Source organism: Trachinotus anak, unplaced genomic scaffold (genome assembly GCF_046630095.1).
Source record: "Trachinotus anak isolate AG129_WGS33_773 ecotype Australia unplaced genomic scaffold, CSIRO_AGI_Tana_v1 ptg000025l, whole genome shotgun sequence".
Classification (NCBI taxonomy): domain Eukaryota; kingdom Metazoa; phylum Chordata; class Actinopteri; order Carangiformes; family Carangidae; genus Trachinotus; species Trachinotus anak.
In genome coordinates, this window is record NW_027273876.1 from 2388903 (window position 1) to 2414516 (window position 25614).

Below are 25614 nucleotides of genomic sequence, written 5' to 3' on the forward strand. Positions count from 1 at the left end.
AATTTAAAGTAACTTTTTATACTTGGCTGAGATTTAAAACCCAGCGTAGTGATATAATTATGAATTTCCGCTATTTGATGTTTAACTTGTGCTTTTTTTTAATCAGGTCATCTTGTTGTACCCTTGTTTTTTTCACTGGTTTTAACGGCACCAACTGGAGAATTAGCGCCACCTGCTGTTTATCTTTAAGAACCAACTCTTAGCATTTTACATAACAGCAATTGATGGAAACATGCCTTCCTTTGCATTTTCCTTTTCCTAAATTTCTTTAAATTCAGTAAAAAATTTCCACTACATTTCGATGTAAACTTTATGACTTCACTGTTAACTCACATCAGTTGAAATAAATAGTTTAAAAACAAGTCAAATATCTAAGTTCAGTTTTATAACAGTTATTTTCTAAAAACATCTGGGCACCAGTTTTCAGCCAGGAGGTAATCATGCATTTGTTGGGGACTATTTTCAGTGGCGGATTAATACACATTTCATTAGCTAGTTTTCAGGTTAGCTATCTCTAACTGTACTTCAAAAAACAACATAATAAAGCTTCTTTTAGATGATGTTTTTTTGTGATTTTATATTTATTTAATGCACTTCTCTTAACAACATGGATCTTTTTATTCGTGTAATATTTAATGTTTTACTCATATTCAGTGCCTGCAACACTCGTTTGCATATGTGCAGCACGATGAACCTTGTTAAGAGAGGTGCTTATGTGCTATATATAAACTACAGTGTGTGTGCCCATGGTAACCTGTCACCCTGGGCAACGGTGTGGCTCAATGATGTGGTTTCTGCAGGTTTCACCAGGTTAAACTTGAGTTGTTCAGACCTTCTATTACCACGCACACTTCACAGTCATTCTGACCAAAGAATAAAACATATCAGTGAAAGCCAGTAGGGATAATACGGCCTAGAATTATTCATCAAGTGCATGAACCTGTAGGCATTAATATTACACTTTTGTGATTCCTTATAGTGTCAATAATTAATCATTAAAAAAGATCTCAAGCTGGATAATCAGCAAAAAATAACATTTATTTAAAGGACCACATCTGAATTTTCCATAGCATCAAAAGTCTGGAATGATGTTTTTTTTTTGTTTTTTTTTTAAGTATCAGTTTTGCCAGTGTTGAATCTTTATACTTATAAGGACTTTTTTGAGGAAACTAAAATCAATATTTTTAAAAGACTTTTCACGTTTTAACAGTTTCTGGAAAACAATTGAGCTCTATGGCACAGAGGAATAAGATATACCAGGATCTGGATACACACGGACAACATTTCCACTGTTAGTTTCACAAAAAAATACAGAATATCAGCCCTTTAACATTTTCATAGTGTATAGTGTAAAATGCATCAAATATTTGACACCATGTTTAATCCTTAAGCTGCAGCTCTCCTATTGTTCCATTTCAGAGAATCCTTCAGCAGTTTATATTCGCTGTATCAGCAATAGGTTTGAAAGGAGCCTTCATGAATACCAAGTAATTTTATGGTTAAGATGCTGTAAGCTGCAGTAAGTGCTTAGGTTAGCATATACACAACAGTACAATCTTCCACAGGCCACATCGCAGTTAAGGGTCAAAGGGTCTGTTCAATGAGCATAATGTGTTCAAGTCAGAGGTGGAACTAATTATGCATCATAGTCGCTCATTGCTCTGCAGTGTTGCATTAGTTTAGGGAAACAGTGGCAAGAGAATTTTAGGTTTTATTTTCTCAACCAGTTAAATGGTTCTTTCTCTCGGTTTCATTTTTTCATTAGTTTGGGATTTTTAATGACTGTTTCACCCAAATTACAAAAACTAACATTTGTCACTTGCATCCTTTTGGTTTTATTTGTCCAGGTTTAAGCCTTCACCTCAGTCCAGTGAAGGTGAATGGAGGTGCATGTGTGGTTCAGCAGCAGCATGTCTTTGCCCAAACATTTAAATAATCCACACAACATACCATCAACCACTTCTGTTGGGAACACTTCTTCAGTAGGAAGAAATGGTCCCATGAAAGCTCAAAGTCTCAGGAGCAGAACTCAGTGTATTAGTCCAGATCTTTCTGCATGGAGACACAGCAATTTTTAACTCCTGACCCTTTAAACATAATCACATGAACTCAGATGCTCATTAAGGCAGGATTACGTTCTCACTTTGAGCAAACCCACTGTTTTGGTGATTAATTAGTTCATACTCAAATTTAAATGTCATTGTTTTTACAACAACACAAGAAGCAAACACTCCAGACCTTGATTAATCTGCCCCCAATACGCCTGGCCGAGCTCACTCTGGAAGTTTCTCTTTGCATAACTATTTTCACATAATGAGAGTCAGGTTCCTCAGTTTGGAAACTCGAGACCATCTTGGTGTGTTACAGCTGTAGCTACAAACTAATAGCAGCTATAACACGCAGCTGGCAGTGACTGATGACCACTAATGGCTCCATTTTCAGATTAACTTGTGCATTTCACACTATTTACACCCTCGCACTGCCAGAGCTGTGGTAAAAATTCTGACTCCAAGTGAAAATGAGGTTTCGTTTTGATGGTAGCGTTCAGTGTGGGCACACTCTCACACAGAGGCATCCGAGCGCCTCAGAAATCCTGGAGGTAACACCATGTGTTTGTGTTTGTAACGGCGTGGGCTTAAATTTGGCACATGATTTTTTTTTTTTTTGCCTCATGTCAGCTAAACCCAGCTCATATTTTCTGTCACTAGGCAAAGTGTGTAACACAGTACAGATTATATTAATATTACCTTAAGAAATAAGAGGGCATGAATAATCTCTCACAGCTGTCTCCATCACTACACGCTGGACTGCTCTCGTTCAGCTAATCAAATAATAACCCAGGTGTAACTGTCCCGAGGGCTTGCAGGTGAGGCACACTGGCTGCAGCTTTACGCCTATGACAAGCTTGAAATGGAATACTGCTGCACACCGAGCTTATGTGGCGTCTGAGTCGACATGATGAGTCTAGATGAAAAGTAAGGGGATCGCTCAAGTTATCACACTTCGTCCCACAGGAAACCAACAGATGTGGAGACGTTTCACTCAAAACCACAAATGTCGGCCTCATGGAGGCGCTAAGGGAAACATCAGAGGGTCACCTCAGTCATTAGGATCCATCCACCATGAACGTTTTGTGCCAGTCAGATCTGAGATATTTCACAGTAGGGTTGGGCGATATCTAGAGTTTAATATCTCGACACAGTCCAGCCCAAATATCGCAATATACATATTTATCACAGAGGGTGGGGTGGTAAGGGGATTTTTATCATATAATTATATTGTTGTATTTTATGTTTCAGTTGTTTTATAATAATACAAATTGTTTTATTACATATAATTATATTGTATTTTTATTTGTTCTTTAATAATACATAATCAAAACAATACAAAAAATAAATATAATATTATAAAAATACATGATTACAATATTGTAATATTTTGTTTCTGGTGTTTTTTTTATATTATATAATTACATTGTTGATTTTTTTGATTTTATGTTTCAGGTATAAGCAATGCTGCCACTAAACAGCAGTTCAAAGTTCATATATATATCAGGATATTTGATCCTGGAGGAAAAGTCAGGGAATCACCAGAGTCAGTATGATTAACTCATCACCTCAGGAACATGAATGTGTGGATAATATTTAATGGAAATCCATCCAGCAAATTCAGATATTTCAGTCTGGAACACAGCGGTGGGTAGACAAGCTGACTTTGCTGCTTGCATTACTAAAAACCTGCACGACTCCAGATGGATTTGCCATTTTGTTTCACTTCATTATTCAGCAGAAGATGATGAACTCAGTCTACATCCCAGCTACAGAACTCCAATTGGCTCGTTCCCTTCAAACAAAGGAAACAGCTGTCAATGAGCACAACACCAGAACTGTTTGAGTCAGTGAAAGCATCAGAGGTCTGGAAACAGGCTCTGAAGGACTCTGCATGCACAGCACCTTTACAGACAAGAGGATTTTGAAGGCATTAGATTTCTACCTGAACTAGACCACATACTGTATTTCACACAGCAGCTGGACAAATGTGTCTCCTCTTGCAAGAAACTGGCCTGTTGTGTTCAATCATTACAATAACCATGACCACAATCATTACACGCAATGGTACAAAGTTATAAGTAACTGTACTCAGCTGGACAAAAAAAAGTATGTGCAACCAATCAGTCTCTTCTTAGCCATTTCTGGCTAAGAACTCTGTTTACTTGCTACCATTGAATTGTACAAGAGACAGTTGCCAAAATGTGGCCAACACTAGATGCAATGGCGAAGAGGGCAAGCAGGCATGCAGAGACACAATGGAAAGTGATCCTATTAGAGACAAATCCACACAGAGGCACAGATTTACACTGAAACACAAACACAATATTGGCACTGACCTTGAAGCTCCAGTAGTTTGGCTGTTGCTAAGGGGGGGTGGGGGGGGGGGGGGGGGGGGGGGGGAGAAAAACAAAGAGCAAAAGAGACAGAAAAGGGACAGGGGAGGGTAAAAGAGGGAAAAACAGGATCGAGTGTGAGACATTTTCTCATGTACAACCACACTACAAAAGCAGGGCCAGATGAAACCAGACTGACTGAGGGAAAGTGCTTTGTCACTCGGTTCCCATGTGAAGATGTGTGAGTGATACCACAGAGTGTGACTAATGAAGTCGAACAGGTTTAACGGGACATTATTTTCTGTGCAGTGGGTGCGATATGCCCCGAAATGTCTTCACCACTCTTTAAAACAACCACACACTGAAGTTCAGTCCCAGCAAACAAACCAATCAAAACAGTGCTTTTTTTTTACATTAAGACTTGAGAAAATGATGAGCTAATTATCATGATGATTGTCAGATTAACTTATGTTGTCCTTCACTGCCATCATAATAGGACTTTAATTGCTTGTAATTGCCTCTCAGCAATTAATCAAATGTTTACAGTGACTTCACACACATACTAATGATGTCGGGCCTGGCAGCTCCTAAACTCAGCCCCACACTCTCCTGAGATGTCTGGCATGGACCCAGGAGCAGGATTAAAGTGACGCACCGACACTGGATTAAGAAGCTGCCATCTTCACTTCATCTGCGAAGAGGCCGGCGTTCAGGTGTTTAAGATACAGCAGCTGAGGCTGCATGTGCTTTAGGGCCAAATGTATGTGGACAACCGCATCCACATAAAATCAATCACAGCCGAGCATCACTTAGACATTGTCCTGCAAAAGTCACGCATCAAATCCAAACCAGTCCTCCAACCTGAACTACCACACAGGTCAGCGTTTTGTTTTGTTTTGTTTGGCTTGTTTAAGTTTAGGAAAAGATGGTGATTTGGGTTAAAATAAGTACTCCCTCAACATTAGACAATCCTTGTTGTCATGGTTACAATAATAACAACAAACAGTCACGGATAATAGAAATAACATGAACTGCTCCTGTCACATGGGAATCGAACACCGCTCTCCTGGGTCATATTCATCCATCCACCCCAACCTCTTTTTCTTCAACCTTCCCTCATCAGTTTCAGATTACGGTGACATCTTGTGCAGACATGCTTCAGCTGCGATGCTGTCGACCAGCATCTGCTCTCAGGTTCATTACTGATGACGTTCATAACATTCATCATTGCATCCTGTACAAAAAGGTTGGCTGCCCCCCCCCCCGTCCTTATTGGAAAATTGCTGTCATATAAAACTTCCACAGTTCAGACTGAGTTTTGCATCAATCTATCACTCAGTTTTGTAGTTTTTTCCATTGGTTATTATTTATCAGTCCATAGATTCTGCTGATTTCCAGAAACCATCAATAATTGACGGCAGTGGTGGCTAAACAATAGGAGAGAGCAATGCTTATCATCAGTCGTGTCTGCAACACGATGCCCCCATGCACACAGTCAGCTCCTGACCCTGCAGCAGCTTCAACCTCTCCTGGCAGAGAGAAGCTGTCACTGTGAAGAACCCACTCAAGATTCCACCAGTTTCTGCTGAATGAGAGGTGTCTTCTGTGAAGCCCAACCAGTCATCACTCGTTCCTGAACAGTTTCCACTCACTAAACGAGGACTGATGAATGCTGAATGTCTTCAATCAGAGAATGGATCTGAACACAAGGTCTCTGCATGAGTCTTTTTTCAGTCCTGACAGCGATGAGAAAGAAAAAGACATGAAAGAGACAGAAAGGATGGCTGCTCTCCAAGAGAAGAGACCTTCTGCGGCCTACACAAGGTGGTTTTATACTGCTCAACTATTCTGCTACTGCAGCTTAGGTCATTTTCTCCGTCAGTGATATTTTCATAGTGGATTTTTGGACTAGTGAACTACTGCACATACATATGTGTGGATCCAGATGCATTATGATAAAAACAAACATTTTTATACTATCAAAATAACAAATTTAGAAATTTGGAAAGCCCTGACAGCAATCCATGAGTTCCAGTTGTTCTACTAGTTTATTTGTGATAATTAAAACAATTATTAGACACAATATAGAGAAATCATTGGCTTTAACATGATAGAGTCCGACTGTTTCCACTGTGGTCCTTGTTAAAGCAGCTGGACGAGACTGTCGAGATGATGATAAGCAGTCGTGACAACTGAGAAAAGCTATAATAACTCTGCAGCAGGGATCATTACTGCCTGTCCAGTCATGTCAATAAATTGTGATGTTTGATGTCTCAGGAAGAGGTGCAAAGATAAAACCAAAAACTAGCTTCGTGCTGACTGATAACAATATCCTGCTGAACAGATAACTGTGTATTTATTCAGGTCCTGAAAAGAAGAGGCAGCAGTATCCTCAAAACCCATGAATCAATCAATCAATCAATCAATCAATCAGTCAGTCACACATGATGGTGCAGAATGAGCTTCTGGATCAGACTGCTCTTATCAGTGCCATGATGTCTGCCTCTATATGTTATTGTACAGAGATGCTCCTGTCCAATGTTTTCTACAGGTCAGCCAAGTCGCCCTCGATCAGGGACTTTGACTGTAGCTGTGAACAGAAGCTGCACGTTGCAGTGTATTGATGCACGTCAGCAAACTGTGTGTAACTGAACACAGAGCCCTGATAGAGGTTGTCTCAACAGTAATCAAATGTCATCATCTCAGTCGATTTGACTTGTAGCTGAATCTGATATCACATTTGACACAACAATGAAAAGAATAATTCCCTTCATGTTTCAAGGTTTCTGCAGAGTTCACCCATTTAAATTCAAATTCATTTACTGAGTGCAGCTTAGTAGCTTTTTTCATGGTCAGTCACACTGGTACTGAAAACAAAGAGACACAAACAGGCCCCAAAAAAGACCCACAATGAGAGTCTCAACAAAACAGGAGACACACAAAACCACCAAGTAGAGAGACTTAAAATTACCACAATGACATTCAAAACAAACACAATGAGACACAAAATGACACAATGTGACAACACAGAGACACAAAACCAACAAAAAAGAGACTTAAATCCTGCAAGGTTGGATGGTGGGTCTCGGTGGGCGTGGCTTGGGGCGTGGCTGAGGGCGATGACTACTTTGTGACATCACAAAGTTCCAGAAGTCCTGACGGCTCGTTTTAAGGTTCTTATCTTGATACAATATGGGACCTTTAAGATTTTAAGATGACCTGATGTTTTGACAGACAGACAGAAGAGTGAACAAGTTCATTACAGACGTGTAACTGCAGACGACGTCATCACAAAGAGACTCACAGGGAATAATTCCTCTCTGATCCTCTCTATGAAAAGCTCCAGACAAACATCCCAGATCCTCAACAATGTTTTACTGCAACTAGAAGCATTTATCATATGAAGCTCAGTCATCCTGACTGTTCTCCAAACATATTCACACAGGACTGAGTTTAACATTTGTATGCTGCCTGTTGGCTCTCAGCACCTCGCTGATTTCTCCAACACTGAAAGCTACAAATCTACTGTCACAACAAACAATTTACATCTATTTCAGTGAGAGGGAGAGTGTGCATATTTGACACTGCAGCTGCCACCGCACACATTTTAATACCGACTTGCACTTTTGGGTTATTTTAATATGACTTTAAATTCAGCGCTCAGGTGTGTTCATGTCGTCTGTGAGTCTAAATTCCATCACAGACGCTCTGAGAGCTTCTGAAAACACAAATCCTCTTAATAATTAAACTAAGGTGTAGGTGGAACTTAATTCATGTTTGAGCAGCTGTTCTGGGAGCTGCCTGAATCCCAGAGATTTTCTCTGCTCGCTCCTGAAACCTCAGTTGCAACTTTTGAAATTCGTCTCACTTCATGTTGAATATGAAGCGGAGCAGGCAGGACAGAAGAAACAAAGACCTCGACGGGCCTGTGGGCTGCCGTGACCCAGATTTCACAGCTCAGTGTGGCTTCCAGGCCCGTGTCCAAGCCCGGTGACCAAACCAGCACAATCATACCTGATCTGATGCCACCCAGCCTCAGTCAGCTTCAGCTGCACCGCAACCAAACAAAACCACTTGGCTTCTCCTCTCACATTTAATCAAACACAAAGTCTGCACGGCCAGATTCTGCATCCCAGACATTTTTTTTTTTTTTTCAGCCTTTCTGTCCTTAAAAATCCTTTTTTATATTTTGCAAACTATTTGTAATTTAACACTTCTAGAAATTCATTAGCCAATATGTAGGATGACACATCCACATGCAGTTAATCAGACTCTGAAGTCTTGAAAATGGTCTAAGATCACTTGAGTCTACTGCTGTGTCCCAGCTCAGGGGCCATATTGTAGACAATAAAGGCCCAACCGACATGAGACGGTCTGGCCTGCGGAGAATTTTCCTTACTGTTGCATTGCAAAGTGTGGCTCCTGTCGCCAAACAACCTTGACAACGCACAACCTTTTTTCACAAACCTTTGGGTTTTAAGGCCCTTGTTGTACCGAACTGAACTGCAGCTCAATACTTACCTTTAAAAGTATCATCCTCAGGCTCTCTTTTGGAGTTTGTCGCCATATATAATGCTAGAATTTACATTACCACCACGCTATGAATCTTGGGATAGGTTGGACCTTGAAGGATCCACCCGTTAGAGCCTTTGTTGCGCAGTAAAGGAGTACGCAGCCTTCGAAATGGGACAGTGTAGTCGCACCGCTGTGACACAATCGGTCTTTGAATGCAGCCTCTGAAGGACGTGAACTGGGACACAGCTTACAACTGACTGTGTCCATGTATTTCTGGTCCATGCTCACATGGACGAACCTTAATCCCTCAGCCTAACCCTTCAAGCCTTCAGACAACAAATGAAGAAGCAGACTGGAAAGAACATTTACATTCCTCTTTTCAGTTTTTTTCTCCAGACGAAAATGTCAAGTGTTCAGCCTGAAAAAGGCACCAGTCATTCTGCATCAGTATTACCACACAGACCTATCTATAGTGTAAATATAATGATAATCTTCAGTCTGTTGATTAAACCAAATGAGGACCTTCTCTACCTCAGTGTCTCCATCTCTTTCAACAAGACTTTATTTAAACATAATGACTTTTTATATATATATATATAGTTGTGACAGTGCAGATACAGTCCAGACTGTAAGTATTTGGACAGTTTTGGGGTCATCAGGCTCTGAGCTTTAACAAATTCACTTTGAAGTCTTTATTTAAGTCTTTGAGTAGGTTTGCATCAATACTGAAACAGCTGTGTGGGAGTGTGTTCAAAAGTAATTGGACAGATCCATCTAACTAAATTATCATGTTAAATATTTTTGAATTTGCAGTCAATGACCGCCTGAAGTCTCCCACCCACTGATGTCAGCAGACTCTTCCTTGTAGACTTGGAGCTTCCCTGGTGATGCTCTCCATGTCTTCACTGCAGCCTCCTTCAGCTCCTGCTTAAACTGGGGTCTCTCCCTTTGGCCTGGTTTTCACCAAGTGGACTAAGATCAGTCAAACTGAGATCAGGTGACCGGTGACAGGACCACCTCTTCACCCTGAAAAGCTCTTTGGCTGCTTTGACCTTATGTTTAAGATCGTCGTTCTGCTAAATGTCATCAAATGGGTTTTGATGTGTTTTGCTGAATCTAAGCCACAGGACGCTGCTGTAGACGTCTTCATTCATCCTGATGCTTCCATCAGGAGTGAAATCATCAATAAATGCCAATGTACCAATTCTGTTGTCAGCCATATGTGCCCGAGCCAGAACAGATGAGGTGGTGGCTCTGGGTCATGACCATCGTTTTGATAGAGGTTGTTTTTTGGTTTGATGAATCCATTGAAGTTATTTCCAGAATCTACCGGTTTCTTTTTCTGTGTTTTTGTGAACTGCAGCCTGACCCTTCTGTTTTTGAGGTTAACAGGTGTTTGCGTCTTGTGGCGAATCCTCTGAGGTTCAGGTCCTGAAGTCTGCTCTTGATCATTAATGAGGAAACACGTCCGCCTACATCCCAGAGAGCGTTCTTGACTTGCTTTGCAGTCAGAAACAGGTTTTCTTTTCTGGTTATCCACAACATTTGCGTTCCTTGGTCTCCCAGGTCATTTGTTATTGTGTAGTTTTCCAGTGTGCATCTGCTTCTGTGGATCTTAGCGAACCAGCTACCTTTGATCTCTCTCTGATGGATTTTTGCTTTTATTTTTTAGCCTCGTTATTATGTTCTTCACTTGCATGGTCACCTCATTCTCACTCTCAATTACCTCTGAGCCATGTGTGAGCTCTTTTATGGCCAAACTAACATTGAAATGACAACAGATGCCCAAGAAACATGTAGTTGCCTTTTAATTTGGGCACTATGTGTTAAAAGGACCCATATGTCACACATCTACTCAAACTAAAGCTACATGTAGTCAGGCTTGGGCTGATATTCAATAATATGAAATATTGTGATATTTGATAATATTGAATATCTCGATATTCCCAGCAAAATATGACAACATCGTATTATCGTGACTTTTGGGATAATCCTAAATGTAGTAGCTATTATTTTATTTCAAACTGAATGTGCTGAAGCTCAGAGCCTGATGAATAAAAAACATGTCCAAATACTTATGGCCTGGACTATTTATTTCTATTACCCTCCTGTCTTACTTTCATGCTGCTGCTCTCTTCATCTGATCTGATAAGCACAAGCTTTGAGATTTGCCTGAATGCTTTCTCTGAGCAGATTCATACTTTGGCCTCCTCGTCTGCGATCAATAAACGCCCCACTTCCATTTATCTCCCCAGTTCACTTTTTTCTTGCTAAAGAATAATAATATTGTCAGCGATAATTTCTCAAGACAACAGAGCTGGCAACCTCAATAGCCTCCAGCTGACTTCATGGTTTCAACTTTGCAGCACTTCCTTCCACATGGTGGCCTCGTAATTACAGGTTGACGACTGGGAAACAGACGTTAATATTATCACCATACTCACAGGTTCTTGTCAAAAATTATTGTAACAGAAACAAACAGCTGATAATTGTGAAGTCAAGTACCCATTGTGTTATAATCCCTAATATATCTTAGCGTTCACACAGAGCTGTGCGCTGTGTAATCACCCGCTCCCATGGTTTATTCACCTTAAATTGGAATGACAAGAATTACCGCCAAGTCACTCCACAGATAATTTAATGCACCAACAAGCGGACATTTTTTGGAACATAAAACCTGTCTCATCTAACACAAACAGGCCCCCTATGCGCCGTGACTCAGTGATTACTGCCTGCAATATTTCTCAATCACTTGAGCTGAAATCCCGAGGCGCACATATTCGCCTGGGCAGACAGGGCTTAGAGAGACGAGGGGGGAGAAAGACGGGAAGAAGAGAGAGGGAGGAAAGAAAAAGAGAAAACAGCGAGAGAGGGATGAGCACAGAGACGTGCACGCCTGACCCGCATGCCAAGTAGCCATCTTTTAGCCCCCCCCAATCCCACCCCACCCCGCCACCCCCCAACTCACTCACAGTGTGCCTTTCCAGTCCAAACACACACACACGCCAACACATGTGCACTCACTCAAACACAAACACACACACTTGTGTTTTTGCTTCCACACAGCTCACAGGCTTCCAAACATGTGCACACATGAATTCACACACATCACTGCGGCAGCACAGACACACCTGGCCAACACCTGCCTGCTTGGGAACACCTCCCTAAAACACACACACACACACACACACACTCACACACACTCACACACACACACAAAACAGAAAGAGAGGAGATGATGAGTTGTTTGTTCATCACCAGCTCCAACTATCTTTATAGACGGCACAGACAAACACATGCATCCACATACAAGGAGAAGATCCAGACACACACACACACTCCTGTACTTTACATCACTCCATCACCCTTTACTCCGTCATCAGCCATGCAGCAGCACCAGCGTCACACAGTCATGGCAGCTCCACAGAGGAATGCCCAAACGTCTCAGCTGAGGATGCAAGGACGGGGTTAGAGAGAGTTACCGTTGCTACTTAATGAGCACGTCGGCCGCCTGGTGCATCCTCCCGCTCCACATGCCTCCCTCTTCCTCCTCCCCCCTCTCCATGATTTTTTTTTTTTCACTGCGGCTCTGTGTCTTTCCCGCGCCCCGAGGATCCGCCAGAGTCCCCCCTTGCTTGTACCCGTAGTAGCGCCTAAGAGGCAGTTAGCATCCCTTCCTGCCCCTCCTCCTCCTCCTCCTCCTCCTCCTGTCCTCTCTCTCTCTCTCTCTCTCTCTCTCTCCCCTTGTGTGTGTCACTCTTTCTCGACCCTCGTCCCCGATGTAAACGATTAAAAAAAAAAAACACCCTCCCTCCTTCCTTCACTGTCTCTTCCTGTCGCTCGTTCTCTCTCCCGCTGCTGTTGCCTCTCACTCAGTACAGCCTGTGCCTCCTTCCAAAGCTCAAGCATTGCCAACCATATGATATCACTCACTTGCCTTATATGGGAGGCAGTGGGTTGCCATGACGACAGCAGACTCCACCTGTTTCTCCCAACTCTCCCTCTCTCTCTCTCTCTCTCTCCCCCGTCTCAGTCCACCTCTTCCATCAGGGGATGGATGGTGCGGTTTGGGTAAATAGACACAGCACATGGAGAGCAAAGAGTGGGCGGAGAGGAGGGAGGAGCTGGACGGGTGAGATGAGAGACTGAGACGTGATGGACAGAAGCTGAGAGAACGGAGAGAGCAGACTTAAAGATGTTCAGTTCAACGTTTCAGGGCAGTACAGTTATTTTCTTTCCCTCTGGGAATCAGATGAGAAAATGGAGCTGGAGTCAGGCGGAGGTTAACCTAGCTTAGCATAAGGACCAGAAGTCTCCTCTTTTCACCTCCAGAGCTCAATAATTAACATGTTGTGTCTCATTTGTTCAACGAGACCACCAGGCTGTCCTTCACACCTGCATTCATGTTTTGCGACTGATGTTCAGTTGTGATGTTTGTGTGAATATTTTTGACTGATTAATGTTAAAAACAACAGAAGACACAGAAGGCAGAGCATCAGAGGGAAAATAAAACCAACTGAATAATAATAAAATCAAGGTAAAAATAGAAAACATAGAATTCATAAAATCAAGTAAGATCAACATTATAAAAAAGTGCAGCAGAGCATGAATGCAGAGAAGAAGAGAGAATTTCAAGCCTGTATCAGGAGAGTCAGAGCTGGTTAAAGGCTAAAGTGAAGTTTCTTCTAAAAATATTTAGTGAGCTTCCCTCATGTCTATAAATAGTGTGTTTTATGACTATAGGTGTAATTGACAGAGGCTGCAGCCCTGATTTTCTTTTGGCTGTAAATAGCTGCAGCCCCAGCGTTAACTAATACTTAACTAGTGCTCCATTTGTGCTCGTTAGGTTCGTCATCATCAAGCTCGCCTAGTTCCCTGGTTGTGAAAACAACGGAGCCCGTCAGTGTTTTTTATAGACGTATTAAGAATGCAGACGTCGCCTTCCTGTGCCACAGCCAGAAGAAAAAAACTGATAAAAAAAAAGGGTCTTAAAATAAAGTTTGATGAGATTAATGCAGCTGTATGTGTTGTTTCAGTCAATTTAACAGACACAACAGCTCTTTAATGAGCATATTTCTGCGACAAATATCCAGTCGGCTGCTCACAGGAAATGCCACTGTGTCCTTGACTTTAACGCTGATTGGTTAGGGCAGGATAACCCCGCCTCCTGACCTGATGAAGGCTAACAAAACTAATTCACTCTGATTGTTAGACCAACATTGTGCCTACACAGAGACCAAACCCAAAACCTGTGCTCACTGCATCTGGCAACCCAGGCTACAGTCTGAGACGCTGCACCGATAAATAAACTGTACGTGTCTGATCTCCTGCAGGTAAACAAACAAGATTCAGTGTGTTAATTAGTCAGATTTACAGGTTTTACCTCCTGTCTTTGTGCTAAAGCCTAGAAACAGCCAGATGTGTGCTGTGCACAGACATAAGATCATCTCGTCAATGTATTCCCTCCAGATGTTGACCGATTCCTTCAAGGTGCACAGAGAAGAGCTGATGCAGGTTGTTCTGTTTGGACCCACTGTCACAGGTATCAAGTTAGAGCACGTGGTGAGTGATGGCAGAACAAGAGGGAGGATATGAAGCCGAGAGAGATGGAGGAAGAAGAGATCCGATGGAGCGGAGAGTTTAATATCATATAGTTCACATTCTGACATTTTCTCACTGACTCACTTAAATGCTTTTCTCCATATTCTATTGCTCACTCTCTCAGATAATAACCACTAAAAAAGTGTCCATTACTGACCCAGCAAGCCGGTCATAAAAATGCCTCCGCTGTGTGTGTCGAAAGCCCCAGAGACATCTCGCCACGTAATGCGCTTGTGTGGGTTTCTGAGCCCACCAATGTGCTCCTATTATCTCGCAGGAAGAAAATGTTCACATGTGGAAATAGAGAAAGCACTCAGCGAGCTCATACCTCCCCCAGGGCTGCACTCTCCTCTAGATTTGTTATTGTACGGAAATGTGGGCCCGGATCTGTATTAAAATACATACAGCGATAGATAATTTCAGAATATATTTCTTTATTCAAATGGTACAGTTCTGCAGGAGAGAAATAAATTCTCCCAAAACGTTTGATGCCAAAATCAAATACTGCCATTAATCACTGATTTATAGCATTGGCCTCAGTGGCCTAACACAACCAACCCGATGTAAACAGAGGGACCAAATATACATCACCCCACCTGCACTCATCCCTGCTCTGTTTATTCTTTAGTCTTTATCGTGTGGTTTCATCTGGAGCAGAAGCTTTTTGTTTGTTTAGTAATTTTAATCTGAAATTCAAAGTCGAAACAGAGATGGGGGCTTCAAATTGGCTTCACACAGACCCGCCCCCCCACATACATACAGTACATCTGACGCATCAGCTGGGGCAAAATTCAAAAGGTAATATAACAATACAGTCCAGCCCAATGGGGAGATTATATTTCAAATTCTAATTAAATAGTTATATTGTTGTGTTCTATGTTTCAGTAGTTTTTTGGGGTTTTTTTTGGTAAAAATACATAATACATTATTTTATCTTATGTTTCAGGTTTTCTTTTTTATAATATATGCAACTAAAGAGAAATGAGCAGGCTGTGAAAAACTGCAAAAAAAATAAACTATTTCATTATTATGAAAGAAATCTCATATGGTGAGATATATCATGATATCTGAGAGTATTGCATACCCGTCCAATTCTATTTCGATATTTGTCGTTATATCACCCAGTCCCAACTCATCCCTGCTCTTTTTATTCTTATTCTCTTTTATTCTTTCTCATGCAGTGGAGGGTTGTAAATTAGCTTCAGCCAGACTCTGTTGAACTACTTATTAATTAATGAACCAACACAGTCATATTTGGTAAACTGTTACCACAGCATCAAACTTTCTGCATTCTGAAAACCTGTTTCCATCAGACTTTACTCCAGATTTATTTCATGAGTCCAGCGTTAAAAACAGTTCCACTAAGCACTTCCGCCAACCAGTCCAGTTGCAGTTAATTAGTGTGTGAATTGTTTTATGAGGTCATGGTGACCTTGACCTTTGACAACCAAATTCTAATCAGTTCATCTTTGGGCCCAAGTTAAAGTTTGTTCCGGATGTAATGAAATTCCCTCAAGTTCCTGATGCATCACATTGATGAGAGTGGGACGGACGGACAACCTGCAAACTCTGGGCCAGGGCTGCTGCCAGCACCAGCACAGAGGCAGAGAAACTGCATAAAAACATCTGGATAGAAGTATATATATATATATATATATATATATATATATATATATATATATACAAATACATGTTTGAATGTGTATAAACACAGTTGGATCTAAGTATACATATATATATATATATATATATATATATATTCACACATACATACATATATATACACACACACACACACACACACACATATATATATATATATATATAAACAATGTGCAAGCTTCAGCTTGTACATGGAGGCTCTGCTATTTAAGTGTTGATAAGCTCTTATCTTAATCACTAAACTGCCCAAGGGAAACATTAGAAATGTGTGAATATCAGGACACAAGGCATAAAAAAAACACATGTGACCATATACTGTTCTAGTCTAATGTTTGCTGTTTGTTTGGGCTGATGACAGCTGCTTTTATGGTGCATTATCTCGTCTCCTGCTGCTTCACACAGGCACATTCATTGAGTACAATCTCCCTCACAGCTCCTTTGATATCCTCCAGTATGTGTGGTATTTGCTCCTGGTATTCTCGCAGGCCTGTGGCTGTGGGAGCTGTACATCCTCACGTACTATAGAGGCAACGGTGGATAAACTGTAGCTGATGTTCGATTAGAAAGGTAAACAGTGGTGTCTGGTGCAGGAGAGTCTTTATGTCGACGGGTCCTCAGGAGGATTGGAGGCAAAATCAGAATCATCCAACCTTGGTCTATTTTTATGGAAATTAATTGAGTGTGTGTGAGATGTGTTCTTTATTATGTGCAGTATTAATGAGGATTTTAGTGACCACTGCTGATGCAGTTATAATAATACTCATGTTGCCATGGGAAAACATTGCAGGAGTCTTTGTTGTTTTGTTTGTTGTCAGCTAATTAGGTGTGTTAAGTGCACGGTGCAGTTACCTGTCGTCCTGCGGTGGCAGAGCCCTGCGACATGCTGCCCGGGCTGTTGGAGTACTTGTTTTTCTGGAGGTCCATGAGGGCGTCTCGCTGGCGTTCGATGTCCGCCTTGTGAATGCTGTTCAGGGCCTCCAGGCTCTTGGCGGCCACGGAGTTGTGGCGGCGGTCCAGCGAGGACGACGTGAACCCCCCATTGGTGTTGTCGGGGAACCGCCGGGCCCCGCGGTTGCCGCCGCCAGCCAGGGTGTGGTAATCCCGTGGGAACTCGGCATCACCGGCAGAGATCATGGGACCCTTTCTCTTCTCTCGACCTGCAACCGGGGCAGGGGGTAGGAACAGAGGGGAGAGGGGGAAAGAGAGAGAGAGAGAGAGAGAGAGAGGTAGGAAGTGAAGCATTAGCAGTGAGACAAGTATTAATGTCATCAGTGTCATGATGATCAACATGGAAAAAGGAAAAAGCAGAAATGATCCACATACTGGATTTAACTCCTGGAGAGGCAACATCTGGAAACAAGTCTCATCAGGTTCGTGGTTAACATGACACATGTGCATATATTTAGGCAAAAGAATTTAATGACATTATGATGATATCATGGTCAAGCAAAACAACGTAGATAATATAGAATAAGAACTCTTTGGACCTTGAGGTGAGATTGTTCTGTCAACTGCTGCTTCCAAGGTCAAACTATCAACTCTGAACCAAAACACTGACTGAGAACATGGGACACAACTGAGAGCTCCAGAGCAGCTACTAAAGAGAAACCGTTAACACTGGAACAACACATTATATATGTAGAACATCTAAAGGTAGATGTCCATGTGTTTGTGATTATAAAGCAGGTCTAGGTTCTTTATTCATACTGTGAAAGTATCAGGACTTCTGGAACTTTGTGATGTCACAACAAAGCAGTCCCCGCCCTTGGTCACGCTCCCAGCCACGCCCACATGGACCCACCATCCAACCTTGAAGGATTTGGTTTCTCTCGTTTACTTGAAATGTGCTATATTTTTATTGGATCAGCCAATCAGAGACCTGTTGTTACTAGAGCTCCAGAGAGAAGCCTGAGAGAGGAGATGTAAAACTACACTGAGATGGTTTTTGGTTCTTAAAACCTCAAATATATCTTCTGATGGAGATCAACACTTCAGATATGGGAAATAGATAGAATATGGACCTTTAAGGCTCTGTCTGAATAATTGTGTTATTGTTTTGCCTCTTAAACAAAGGAGCAGGATTCCTGAAGAGAGGCTCTGAGTCTCTCTTCTGATTGACTCACTGACCTGTTGACCTGAGCTCCAGAGAGATAAACATATTTTTCTATGGCTAACAACACTTCAAATAAAACACAGGAAAAGAGGAAGTAGTAGAAAATAATGATAAAGAGGAAAATGTCACCAGATCCCAACACTAGACAACATGTCAGCAACTAAAAATGTCCAAAATGTAGTCAATAAAAAATATTCAGGACTATGTGAAAGACAGATTTTCATAGGAAGAGTTGAAATCCTCATTATTTAGAGTTACTGCGGGAGCAAGGAGTTTAAAATCGACTGCTGAGCGGCAACAGTTAATGGACAACACGACCATATTCACATTATTCATTTGACTTGGCAGCGATGTTTACTCACTGCTTCCTGGATTTGAGGCCGACAGAGGAACAGTTTTTGACAGATGACTATAAATTCTCAGGGCGTCACAGTGGAAATATTTCCTGCTTGCAACAACTTTAGCTCACAACAATGTGACAAAGCTTTCATAAAAAAAAGACAAGGAAACAAATTGTTCATTGTGATGGAGAACTCATATCAACAGACCCCAACTCTCTGCTGGTTCATTTTCAGATCTTACTAAAATAAAGAAGAATTAAAAGATAATTGAAAGGTGGGAAATTCATCGAACAACGCTCAGCAACACTGTACTAAGTGTCTAAGTGTGTGTGGAGGTGAAAGCATGAGGATCCAGATGTGTTGTGGTGCTTTAAACTGCTCACTCCAGTGTGAGTGAGGGAGATGGTTACGGCCAATATCACAGGACACACACTTTGTGAGGTGTAAACACATAAACAGTAGTTAAAGGTCGGACCTTGAGGCTTGTGAAGTGAGCAGCAGCGACATTGTTAAAGTGAGGACCTACAAACCTCCTGCAGCAGCATCCATGCACTGATTCTGTCCTTAAGTGACACACACACACACACACACACACACACACACTGTCTAGAAGAAACTGTTTTCTCTGCCTCTAGTTTCTCCCTTAAACACTCACACACTCCTGCTGCTTAATACACACACACACACACGAAAACACAAAAACATAAACACACCTCTGGCAATACACCCCCTGTGAAAACAGCTGCAACATCTGTCTAGTCCAACAACTACAACTGTCCTGGGAAGCCTGAGGCGAGAAAATAAAAAAAAAGCCCTGCCTGTTATTATATGACGGCAGAACTGTCTCACATACGTGTCACATTCAGTCAGGGAGAAGTGACACGAATGGAGGCGATGGCTTCTTGTATGGGGAGTGGTTTAGTGCCCTCTTGTGCCCACTGAGACTTAAAGCACTGTCGGCTTGGTGCAGGTGAACAGCTGCAGTTAAAGTGTGTGGTTTACATGATAGAGAACAACTTTAGTTTTATGTGTTTGAATCAGCTGAAAATTACAGAAATAAAACTGGGAGGTAAAGTTAAGGAAGAGGGAAAAGGCCTTTGAATAATTGCTGTACATATATATATATATATATATATATATATATATATATATATATATATATATATACATAGAGAGAGAGAGAGAGAGAGAGAGAGAGAGAGAGAGAGAGAGAGATAGATAGATAGATAGATGTTATTACATCAAACAACATAGTACAAAGAGGTTAAAGCCTTAATTTAATATGCTCTGTAAGATTTTAAGAAAATGTAATTTTAACCAAATAGGAAAAAGATTTTTGGAGAGAAGTCTGGAGCCTGGATGTCAACCTGACTCTGAGATGTTTGGTTCAGAGCTGCTCCACAATGAGCCTCGTGTTTTACCTGTTCAGGCCTATGTGTTAATGCCTGCGTTCAACATCTGTGACGGGAAAACATCAGCCAGAAGAAATAAAAACTGCTCATCCTGGTCACAGTTCAGTGATAAAATCCCTCACAGCTAAGACTCTGTAAAAGTTTAGAGCCTTTTCCTGCCATTATGCAAATGACGCAGATAGGAAAAAGAACCATAATTTAAAAAATAAGGTCAAATTATGGTTTAAGGGAAACATGAAAATGTGTGTTCATCATCCGTATTTTAATTTCTACTCACGTCAGATAAACCAAAATAACTGAAAGACATAAATCAGCATGATCTGTTCACCAACTACTGCTGCATGTTTTCTGGTGCAGAATATTACAAATGTAAATTCACATTCAGTTCGACTTCCGGAGAAACAGATGAGACACAACAGAGACACTAAAACTGGCCTCGTGTTAACTGAGTCAAATCTGCAGCATCAATCTGATCAGAGTTAATCTGTTCAGCTGTCAGTGGGGAAACTTTCCCCGTCTAAACGACACACTGTAACCAGAGAGGATATAACGTTCCTGGATACACAAACATAAACTGTACAAACAGTGTGTACTCAGAGGCTGTGTACGACGAGCTTCACGCCTGTTTCTTTAAAGATCAGACTGTATGTTACTCAGCCTGTGGTGCTTCAGTCTCTACATTATTGATCTGAGCTTTAAGGTCTCTCCTCCTATTTGCTGCTGAGCTGCAACGATGAACTGACGCAGAACCTTAAACTTCATTAGTTAAACTGTGACACAACTTGAAACTCAAGCACAGACCAACTCATTCCCCCACGTGTTTTTTATTATTACAGTATAAACCCCTGAAAGCCAGCATCTATTCATAAACACGAGATGAACACCACCTCAACATCACTGCCACTAATCTATAATCATGTGTAGAGCTGCTACAATTAATCAATTAACCAATTAGTCAACTGTCTGAATTAATTGTTTTAGTCATTTTTAAACAGAAATGTAGGTTTCAGCTTCTCAGATGTAAAGATTTGAGTGTTTTATATTTAAATTTTTTTATCAGACAAAACAAGACGACGTCTCCATGAAGTCTGGAACTGATTGGCAGATTAATCAATAATGAAAATAATCATTAGTTGCAGTCCTGAAACCCTGAATCACTTCCACTCATTCCTGTGGACCTGACATGTTTCTGTGGGGATTCAGCCTGGCAACAGCACAAACTCTCTGCTGGTGTTACAGAAGAAAGAGTCGCAGCCGGTCACAGATGTAAATCGTCTGACATCTAGACAAGAGCTTGTCACTATAATTTATGTGAAGCCTTGAGCAAACCCCTGCAATGTTGGGAGGATGGGGGGTGGGGGGTGGGGGGGGGGGGGGTGTATGTATGTGGTACAAAGAGTTGCTATATTTTACCATCAGTGCTGCAAAACCTGCTTTACATGTCCTCCTGAAAAACATTTGTCTTGTACTTTAACTTGATTCATCAAGTCAGTGAGTTATTAAAAACACAAACAGCTCTAACTGGGACCTGCCCAGTACAACCAGTGATCAACAGCTGCTTATATGATGTCTTGCTCACCGGATGTTGATGGTGTCTTTCCCCTTTTTTCTAGCACAGATATTGTTTTATTGATGATCGATTTTTGGAGATGTTTATTTGTTTTTGATAGTAAACTGAAATATGAGCCTTATCCATCATGTAATATTTGGGTATCTAACCAATACGTATTTAAGAAATCCATTCCACTGCTCTCAGCCACACCTCAAGCCCCGCCCACCTGGACCCACCATCCAACCTTGCAGGATTTGGCTTCTCATTGGCTCACTCAGAAAACAGTCAGCCAATCAGAGGAGAGGATCTGAGCCTCTCCTCTGATTGGCTGACTGACCTGTTGTTGCCAGAGCTCCAGAGAGAAGCCTGAGAGAGGAGATGTAAAACTACACTGAGATGGTTTTTGGTTCTTAAAACCACAAATATATCTTCTGATGGAGATCAACACTTCAGATAAAACAGAGGAAAATATGGGACCTTTAATGTTTTTTTTAATTGCTGCGATTTGTTTTTCTTTAAGATGCTCATTATAAACATTTAAACTGATTGTTGTTTCTCTCCCACTCTTGTTCATCTGAATTCGTCTTCATGACACACATTACAAATTTTATGTATTGATCATCCAGCTTTTTCTATGATCATGTTCCACTCATCTTATTCAAGTCTGTTAGCAATTATTTGTTGCTAAAACTATATATTATGGGTCCATTATTTCCTAATAATTTCCTATATGGTTTGGTGCCGTTAATTGAGACAAAGTTTTAAAAGAATTTCTCAAGTTTAGTTGTGTCAAGTTTAAAAGCAAATATTTCTTTATTGGAAACTTCATTCTCCTTATTTAACATTTGGAATTGTCACTTGAGCTTCTGTCTATGAATAAACTCGACATGATGCTACCTTAGCAATTAATCAGAATGAATTCACTGAAAATGTACTCATTTAATCCTGTCTCCATTTTACTGCATTTATCTATAACTTGTTCCACATTAAATAATAATTTTCAAAAGTTTGATGGGACTCAGGTATAAAAATATTGCTTCCTGTTGTGAGTTTATTGGTTCGTTGTTGTCACTGAACAATAAACTGCTGTTTCAATAAACTCACAGATTTAAAGACTCAGATTTGAATTGCTGGCCTTTGCTTTGAAGCTCACTTATCAAAATAAAAGCATCTTTTGACACGCTGACATTTTCCACGCAGTGTTAGTTTTACTTGCATCGAGACGTACTGTACTACACACAAACAGCCCAGGCCGGCACACATTACTTAAATCATGACATTTACTCACCTATGTGTAAAACCAGCTCCAGCCCTGAACCCTGTCATTACTGCTCCTGGTGGCAGTTAATGGGCTGCCACCTCCTCCCAGCTTGCTCCTGGCACCACCTCTGTTTCTGTGGCTCTGCTGCTGCTAACAGCTCCACCAGTCTGCCTGATGAATCGCCCTTTAATTGTCTTACTTAACTCACATTGTTGAATCTTTAATGCCGGTGTTGTCGCCGGTGGGAAGATTTCTTATATTTCAGCTTCACTCACATGCATGTGGCCACTTTTATACTACAATGAAAACACGTGTAAGCCCACAGGTCATAATATTCCTACACTAGATGCTGGACTATTCACATGATTCATTATTCTATGTTCATTATATGTGGGGGGGGGGGCTAAAAAACCCAGTGAGTGATTGTCATTGTGCTGCTGATGCCATATTTCAGCTGGCTGGGACGTGGTCCAACAGGCTGCTCAAGGCCACGTCCCAACATTTCTCATTACAGGACTGTAAGTGTGCTTGTGTGTGTTTTGGTTGTACAACCTTGGCCACTGTTGGCCGGAGCCTGACAGAGGCCATTTGTTAGTTTTATGGTTTCATCGGGGCCGAGGTCTAATCATTTGTACCTGTCTGCGCTTCACTCAAATTTACTTCCAATCATTTTCTTCCTGAGCGTTGGACTTCCTGATCTGGATGCTGAGGTGTGATGGAGTGAGCCTGCAGGAGTGGATACAGCTGCATGTATGTCATGATGCATTAACACAGATACACAGGTGCCTGCATTAACAGTGAGACAGAAGCTGTAGTCCTGTGATACAGTGCACTGTGAATCTCAGAAAGATGTCAACATGCATCTGCCGCATCTGCATTGATTGTGTTTAGCACTGAAATGATTTGTCAATTAATCAATAAGTTAAATTAATCTGCTAAAACTACTTTGATTATTGATTAATCATCAATTATGAAGCATAAATGCCAAATATTCTCAAGTTCCAGCTTTTCAGAACTGAGTATTTGTAGCTTTTCTCTTTTTATGCATCAACATTTCATATTTTTTCATTTTGAGCTGCTGCTCAAACAAAATGAACAATTTCATAATGTCACCACTTGATGAACTGAAAAATATAAAAATTGGGATTGGGAAAAAAAATCAATCCGTGGTGAAAAGAAGAAGAAAAAGTTCCATTCATTTTGTCAGTTATACAAAGGATGAACAACTGTGTTAGAAAACATCTGTTTCTCTGATTAAACAACACTGTGAATATAAACACATACAGGTGAGATGTTAACTACAACTCCCAGTATGCACTTTGGTATTAAACATCAACAACTCACTGCAGGCAGCAGCTAAAGATCACACTGTTGACAATTCACTCACTTTTCCCTACGGAAAAAGCAGCAGAGGCTCATGGGTACTGAAGTATTCAGAGCTTAACTGATAAGAATCTGTGATTGAGGGCGTGGCTTCTTTGAGTGACAGGTGGGTGTCTGTATGCTTGTCACAAACTGACGTGCACTGAAGTCTCAGCTCCACACTTTGCCCATTTTTGGATTAGTCTCAAATTAGGGGCGGAGTCAGGCACTGCCAAGATGTCGATGGCAGAGCAGCCCGCTTCAAAACCGCTCTTCAGAAACAGTGTGTGACGTCACAGAGGCTACGTCCATCTTTATATTAGTCTATGTTCCCATCCAGCATTTCATTGATACTGTAATACGTCCTCTAACCGCACCTTCCTCAGCGCTCTGCCTTCTTTGCCCTTTCCATTGACTCATTCATTTATTCATGTAATCATTTTCTCACTCTCAATCATGTTCCATGTTTCAGCTGATGGAGGGATACCACCACGTCCACCTCTGCCTCCTTCTCTTTCTCTCTCTCCTCCTCTCTCTCACTCACAAATTCTCTGCTCATCAGAGACCATTAATTACGAAGGAAGGCACTGTAGCAGGAACGAGTGCAGAAATGGTGCTCCTCCATCCACAAATTATAATATCCAGCTCTCCAGGGCACTCAAAAATTAAAATAAAACCCAAACAAGATCAGAACGCGGAACGCCGAGCAAGCTATATTTGGAACAAGGTCTGCCTCTGCTGAATGCAAAAAAATTTCTCCAAACTGTTGCCGGCAGCGAGGCCCCGGATTCAGGATCACAGCGAGCCAGCGTGCAGCTGTTACGCTTAAAAAGAGGCGGCGATTGCCTCACACATCTCACCCCACAATCACCCACGCTCAGAACAGAGCGTGCCTTCCCTGTGGGGAACATGTGCACGAGCCTCTGCTGCACTTAACACTGCTCTCAGAGTTTACAGTCCTTGAGCACAGATTTATAATTACAGTAATTATTAGTAGTAACAACAGTAGTATTCGGCAATGTTTACAAGTGAAGGCTCCACCGCTCTCTTTGACCTGAGGTTCAGTTTTCATGTCTCAGAGTGTTTCCATTATTCATCCGCAGCCTGAAGATTGATGAAAAAGTGATGGGGCGTCTGAAAATACCAGACTGACTTTTTAAAATATCTCCCAGAAAGCTCACACACATGTACACACGCACACACAGTCCTGCTTTGTCCAGCTCCAGAGCAGAGCCACACCTCAGCCTTCAGCTGCAGAGGAAACCGGCCTGAAGGACACTTGACCCCCGACATGCTGTCTGTGTAAAGCCTCAGGCAGCACCGGCTCTGATTGATCCTGTGATGAGCGCAGATAGCTTCACTTTAGCTTCTCAGAAACGAATGAAAGCTGAATCCACGGGGAATGATAAAG

The 25614-nt window shown here is 41.5% G+C and overlaps 1 protein-coding gene across 10 annotated transcripts in view; it reads right to left on the reverse strand.

Annotated features, from left to right (window-relative positions):
* Positions 1–25614, reverse strand: part of srcin1b (SRC kinase signaling inhibitor 1b) — a 94707-nt gene that overhangs the window by 45069 nt on the left and 24024 nt on the right. For 9 of the 10 annotated variants that reach the window (XM_071462360.1, XM_071462367.1, XM_071462366.1 and 6 more), the window contains exons 2-3: positions 17012–17319; positions 4388–4414 (exon numbers count right to left, since the gene is read on the reverse strand). In XM_071462360.1, the coding sequence (XP_071318461.1) occupies positions 4388–4414; positions 17012–17319 (335 nt within the window). The remainder of the gene's footprint in view (positions 1–4387; positions 4415–17011; positions 17320–25614) is intronic. The other variant, XM_071462363.1, reaches the window with a different exon arrangement.